Source organism: Procambarus clarkii, chromosome 56 (genome assembly GCF_040958095.1).
Source record: "Procambarus clarkii isolate CNS0578487 chromosome 56, FALCON_Pclarkii_2.0, whole genome shotgun sequence".
Classification (NCBI taxonomy): domain Eukaryota; kingdom Metazoa; phylum Arthropoda; class Malacostraca; order Decapoda; family Cambaridae; genus Procambarus; species Procambarus clarkii.
Genome location: NC_091205.1, coordinates 33,438,908 through 33,446,110, shown reverse-complemented (window position 1 = coordinate 33,446,110; position 7,203 = coordinate 33,438,908). Strand labels below are relative to the sequence as shown.

Below are 7,203 nucleotides of genomic sequence, written 5' to 3'. Positions count from 1 at the left end.
GGTTAGGTTAGGTTAGGTAGGGTTGGTTAGGTTCGGTCATATATCTACGTTACTTTTAACTCCAATAAAAAAAAATTGACCTCATACATAGAGAAAAGGGTTGCTTTATCATGTCATAAGAAAAAAATTATAGTAAATATATTAATTCAGGAAAACTTGGCTTATTAGGCAAATCGGGCCTTGAATAGTAGGCTGAGAAGTGAGTTCTGGCTACTAGGTACGACATATATATATATATATATATATATATATATATATATATATATATATATATGTCGTACCTAATAGCCAGAACGCACTTCTCTGCCTACTATTCAAGGCCCAATTTGCCTAATAAGCCAACTTTTCATGAATTAATTGTTTTTCGACTACCTAACCTACCTAACCTAACCTAACCTAACATTTTCGGCTACCTAACCTAACCTAACCTATAAAGATAGGTTAGGTTAGGTTAGGTAGGGTTGGTTAGGTTCGGTCATATATCTACGTTAATTTTAACTCCAATAAAATAAAATTGACCTCATACATAATGAAATAGGTAGCTTTATCATTTCATAAGAAAAAAATTAGAAAAAATATATTAATTAAGGAAAACTTGGCTTATTAGGCAAATCGGGCCTTGAATAGTAGGCCAAAAAGTGAGTTCTGGCTACTAGGTACGACATATATATATATATATATATATATATATATATATATATATATATATATATATATATATATATATATATATATATATATATATATATATATATATATATATATATTTATTTATTTATATAAATTAAATAAATATGTTTGTAAGTAAACATATATTGGTGTAGTGGAATAGCTTTCCATTCAATTCGATTAAGGACCATTCTTTCTGCAGTTTTGGCCAGACAGCTTTTTAATGAGATGGGTATTGGATTTCCTGGGTTGTAGGTTTTTGGATGGGAACTATAATTACACTGTTTAAAGAGAGTGGTCGAGTTCTTGTTGCCCATACTCTGTTGATGAGATTTAAGAAGGCTTCTTCACCTTTTTCTCCTAGCTTGGCTAGCATGTTGTAAGGAATTTTGTCATCACCTGGAGCTGTATTTTTAGTTTTCTTTGTAGCGCTTCTGAGTTCTTTCAGATTGAAAGGTTTACCAGTTTGTCAGGTAAGGCTAAAGCATCATCTACTTTTTTCCATCTTGCTGCTTTAAGTCTTTGTTGGTGAGTCAGAGTTGCTTGAGGAAGTTGAGTGGAACTAGCTCTTGAAGCAAATAGATTTGCTAACCTTTCTGCTTAATGTTCTGGATGAACATAATGCGGAGGAGCATGAGGCGATTTTCCTTTGGCCTTGTTGATCTGCCTCTAGATGTCACCCAAGGATGTATGCTGATTTAGCTTGGCACACCACTCGAGCCATTTCCCCTCTCTGATTTTTGCTGTTTCTTCGTGCACATGATCTCGGACAGCTCTAAGAAGTCCCAGATTAGCTTCGGTTCTATCTCTTCTAAAATTCTTTCGTGCACCATTTAGTCTGTTATGTAGATCTTTGATCCTATCACAGTAATACCAATGGTCCTTACGTTGTTGGGTAATTGTTTTCCTCTTGGAGATGGCGTAATTTGCTGCTCTATGCATTGCATTTACTAAATCTTTTTCCACTTCTTCGGTGTTGTCAGGAGGAGTGTAGTTTTGGTGCCAAGTTTCGAGAGATTCCTGAAACTTCCTCCAATCTGCTTTGATAAAGTCCCATCCGGGCTCGGGAGCTGGAGGTCTGGGAGGTAGTGCTATATATTAATAACTGTTTTTGTAGCAAAGTGGTCACTAGTCAGAACATGATCAACTGACCAGTGACACAACTCATAAATACTGGTAGTAACAAACGTGAGAGCCAGCTTTCCCCCACCAGTGTGGGTTGGTTCCGTCGAATTAAGCAACCTGATTTCAGGCACTTCATCCAAAAAGGTGTTCAATATGTCTTCCGTTGGCGTCGGTTCTTGGTGAATCAAGTAGTAATTCACTATGAGCGTTGAAGTCGCCAGAGATGATAGTAGGTGTAGTGACTGCTATTTCAAAGATTGCTGAGAGATCCATGTCGTGTTCTCTATGGCTCCTGTATACATTGAAGATGGACAGCATTGAGTTCCTCATAGTGAGATTAACTCCCAAGATTTCGACGTTCTCGCCACATTTAGGCAGGTCTGTGACTGCCGTGGCATTGATATGATTTCTTACTAGAATTGAATTGCCTCTGGTGTGACCTTGTGCCATAGGGCAGTGGAAACCTTGATAACCTAGGATATTGATATTCTTTCAGTCCTGGTGAGTGTTTCTTGAAGTAGAACAATACCAGTGTTGTCCTTGAAAAGCACTGCTCTGAGTGTTTTCGCTTTGTTTTTGAATCCTTGAATATTCCATTGCATATTGATATTGCATATTGATATTGCATATTGATATAAATATTGCATATTTTCTAGTGTGTGGTCTGGTCAACATACTTCAGCCACGTTATTGTGACTCATCGCCTGCATTCCATTGCATAATCTTGAGATTGTTCATTATTCCGTTATAGTGGAATCATTGAGTCCATGTTAGTGTTTACAGTGCTGATTTTCCCGACGGCTTGTGTCTTCTTGACTGGAGTGGAGACTTTTTTCTTGGTGGGTGAGGAGACTCTTAGTTGGGTTGGAGCGTCACAATGTGGTACTGGTAACACACAACACAGTCACAATGTGGTCATGGTAACACACAACACAGTCACAATGTGGTCATGGTAACACACAACACAGTCACAATGTGGTCATGGTAACACACACAACACAGTCACAATGTGGTCATGGTAACACACAACACAGTCACAATGTGGTCATGGTAACACACAACACAGTCACAATGTGGTCATGGTAATGCTCGTTACGAGTCACAGTAACGTTGTCAGGGTAAAATGGACATATAAACAAGGAGATACTTACTTCTTTTGTCATCGACAAGTCCATATGACTTCACATTCTGTCTAAAACGATGTCCTTCACCCAAGGTTGGTCTTCCCAGAGTGTCCTTGGAAGCTGGAGACAAAACCTCGGTTATTATATAATCTCAGAATATAAAAGTTATTCTACACCTTTAACTATGCCAGTGTTTTTGTCTACTTCCAATGTTTTCGTCGTAAATTTCAACCCCCAGGCTTTGCACATTGTAATACTTTTGTACACAATATATACACGTGTATTTTCAGCAAGATTTAAGCCAGCCAATATGACTTGTACGATCCAAACTGAGAAAACCGATAAAACTGGCAAGCTGAGTACCATGGAGGGAGCAATTACATCAATGGAAACCTTACCACAGCCTAGTACCAAGTTGAGGGACGGAATTATTAGAACAAAGCACTAAGCCATTAAGACTATATAACACTGGGAATGGATCAGGATAAATATTTGGGATGGGGCGAGGGAGGGGAAGGAATGGTGCCCAACCACTTAGACGGTCGGGGACTGAAACCTCCATGAAGTGAGATCGTCGCTCTATCGTCCAGTCTAAGTGGTTGGGTAGTACCAAGCAGAGAAAACCAACTTGTATTGGTTAAATAGTCTCTGGCCAGTCTACTTTCCTTTAAAACGGGATAATATTATATATCTGGATGAACGAGGATGCAGGGCTGTGACACAAACATATGTCTATCTTGGTTCACACCCACATCCCCGTATGGTTAACTTGTATCTAAGTATCTCTATGTTAAGCCTTTAAGTCTCTTTCCGTTAAACGCCTAAGTATTTCTCCAATAAGCCTTTATGTCTCCTGCAATCCCTTATAATTTTGGATGCATTATATATGCCTTAAAATAATGACATCAAACATTGTGTTTATCAATACAAAATAGAATACGAAATAATGGCTAAAATTGGATAAGTTTGGATTGTTGATTTCTGGGAACAAATTATTGGGATAGATGGATTGTTTCAAGTATAAGTTATACAAACATATCAATAAGTTTGGATTGATATAAATAGCTGCCTCGTGTAGGACCACGGGCCTTCTGCAGTTTCATTTCTTTTTATCTTGATAGTTTTTGAAACACTACTGATCTTGACCATAAATATGTTGGACAAAGAAATTTGTCAAAAACACAAAAATAATCAAGTATAATATTTTTTTTTTCGTTTTAGATCTAATATTAACCTATTGACGAGTAGCTGTTGATCCTATTAATCACTTGTCACTACAGTGATATTATTTTTTTTATTTTTTAAATATTACATTTCAAGACTTAAGGTCACGCCTTTTGCTTTCGAATCTACACAAAGAGCTTCTGGTAGGAGAAGATACCAACGCTGGTTCTTTAAAAGTGTTTAGAAGGACAGGTATTCCCTTCCGTGAAGGGAACATAAAATTTCTTTAACACAGGTGAGGCCATTCAAGTTTATAGTATTAAATCAACCGCCTATGTCGGCTCATTTAAATTTTTTACTGCACTTGAATGGAGAATAAATCCTATCATATATAAAAATTTTAATAAACTTGTGTCGAAGCTGAGGCTTAAGCTTCAAGATAGCATTTTTAATACAATGCATGTCATTGAATTACAGAATGATCGCGAAATACAAAGCTCTTTCGGGAATTGAGAGTTAGCCCCCATAACATGGGTGTGCCACGAACCGGAGGGCACTTGCAAACTAAATATTCGAATAAGCCACAAGAACTATAAATAACTTTTTTTTATCAAAGTAGTCAAACAAAAGGAATAAATTGAGGAGTGAAATAGTGGAGGCAAACTTTTAACTCGGACTTAAATGTAGATACGACTTAAGCCAATATATCCGGGTACACGTATATAATGATATTGAAGGTTAAAAGGCTGAAGAATGAAGCTCAGCCCCATGTGCACATTATGGTTCATCTAGGGAAGTAAGCACACATCCCCACATCAAAATAGCAGGTCACCACCAGAGGGAAATCCAGAGTTTGCGTTATGACAACATGTTGAGGGTGTGATAATGAACGCTCACATTTTAAGCGAAGAGACCATAAGCTGCTCAACATCTGAACAGTTGGTAAAAGGTTAACAAGTGTTTGTGTTTATTATATATGTTTTAGCTGTGCTTACTTCACCGTAGTATTTCTTGGCTTGCGGTCTGTCACTATTCCTCCCTCTGTTGGTTCTAGTTAACCAGACCCACACCTACCTTTCCTCCTTCCATCGCTCAGGATCTTCTTCCGTAGGTTCACTTTGTTCATGTCTTGATCCTTTCTTCTTCCTTTAGCCTTTTTCTTTGCATATTTTCTTTTCTGTTTCTTGATTTTCACATTTCCTTTAATTTGTTTATTTTTACTACGTTCTCTCTTACCTTTAGTATTTTCCATTTGTATTTTTCCTTTGATTCCCTTAAGTTTCTTTGGTCTTGTGCCACGTTTGTTGTCTTCCATTCCTTTGTTTTTCTTCACTTTGTTTAGCATTTTGAGACGTTTACTCTCATCCATTCGCCTGTTTTCATTATCTTTATTTGGTTTTCTTTGCCGCATTGCCTTTCCTTTGTTTTTGTGCATTTGTTTACGTATACCATTTATTTGTTTACGTTTCCGTTTAATCTTTGAATTTGCTTTATGTCCTTTCCTTCTTTCTTTTTGTGTGTTGCTTGTTTTCTTTTTCATTAATTTGTTCATATTTTTCACATGTTTTTTGCGATATTTGCTCTTCTCAATGTTTTTGTTTAGCTTATTTGTGTTTTGTTTCCGTAGATGTTTAATACTTGGCTTAAGTTGTCCCACTTTTCCTTGTCCTCTGCGACGCTGTGTCATTTCTTTTCCTCCAGGTTTGTGGTTTCTACCTCGTGTTCTACGACGGTCAGCTCCGGTTATCTTACCACCTCCCACAATGTTCTTCTTTCTTCCATTCCTCTTGCTCTCTTGACTTTCCTTGCCCTTTTTCTTATCATTTCTGTTATGACGTATTTTCTTGTTAGTTTTCTTGTGTGTTTTATTGTGTTCTCTTGGTTCTCTTGCGGAGTTGTCGTCGCCTCTGGAACGTTTGTTGAGACCTTCCCTTCTCTCCCGCTGAAGCCTTCTTGACCCAAGGTCCTCCACTGTGAAAAACACCAGTCAAATGTTCAACAGTAAAATGCCTTACTTAATATCATATATAAATTATTTACATTTAAGTTGAACAAAATATCCGGAAATGTTATCAGACATTACACATAACTTCTTGAAAAAAATAAATATCCTTAACTGAGAATGTGAAGAGATGAACATTTACTCATTAAAATTAATAGTCATACATTAATAAAGTTTATTCACAAACATTTGCACATACACAACAAGTACAAGTGACCTTCACAGAGATTACATACTCTTAACTGTCCATCTGGGTGTTACAGTAATTATTAATATTACGTATCGAGGATGGTACACTGTATATTAACTAAGTTAGTACAGTACTCTGTTGTGTCATTGGCTGAGGGATGCATTACAAACCTAAAAGGCTTCCTGATAATAACCATGAGAAGTCAAGTGTGCCATACTGATTCATACTGTTGGTGTATACTGACACAAGCATCAGATGTAAAGCTCAAGCTGCTGCCAAGAGGAATACACGCAGGTGGTCAGGCGGATCATTCTCATGTATTTTGTTATAATAAAGTGGTCTCAAACGCTTCTTAAAGAACTGCAACAGGATCGATGGATATCATATGGGAAACAAATATAATTTTTATGTTCCAAGAATAAGATTGATCCAAAGCAGAAATCTCACGTAAATAAAAGATTGTATATTGAAGAATCGAGTAGCATAAATATTACATTTTACTTCATTCTAATTAAAGGTTTTTGTGTTAACTGTTATTATTAATATGAATTACTGAAATGGACTGTTATAAGAGTTATCATTACGCTTCAACATTTCAAATAAGGAACTCAAGAATTTTCAGCTTTAAGTATCACCGTAGACAACTATAATATTTGCTTAATTTAATACATCCCATTTAGCACTTTTGGATGAAGAATAAGGTATTTTTTGAAAGTGAACTGGGTTGTTAGAGTGGTATATGGTCATTGGAACGTGATCAGGTCCTGTGAGAGATCCAGGTGATATGTAGTGATGAAGATGATTACCTAGTCTTTTCGTAAAGCTAAAATCAGGCCTAACAGATCCAGTGGGTGAATATATCGGTATAAAATCTGGTAAAAAAATTAATTAAATTTTTAGGGAGATTAATGCTTTGGTTTATTATATGA

At 36.5% G+C, this 7,203-nt stretch overlaps 1 protein-coding gene across 1 annotated transcript in view; it reads right to left on the bottom strand.

Annotated features, from left to right (window-relative positions):
- Positions 1 to 6,499, bottom strand: part of LOC138349777 (serine/arginine-rich splicing factor 4-like) — a 15,672-nt gene extending 9,173 nt beyond the window's left edge. The window contains exons 1-3 of the mRNA XM_069306147.1: positions 6,445 to 6,499; positions 5,157 to 6,053; positions 2,946 to 3,038 (exon numbers count right to left, since the gene is read on the bottom strand). Coding sequence (XP_069162248.1) covers positions 2,946 to 3,038; positions 5,157 to 6,053; positions 6,445 to 6,499 — 1,045 coding nt within the window. The remainder of the gene's footprint in view (positions 1 to 2,945; positions 3,039 to 5,156; positions 6,054 to 6,444) is intronic.
- Positions 6,500 to 7,203: the final 704 nt, after the last annotated feature.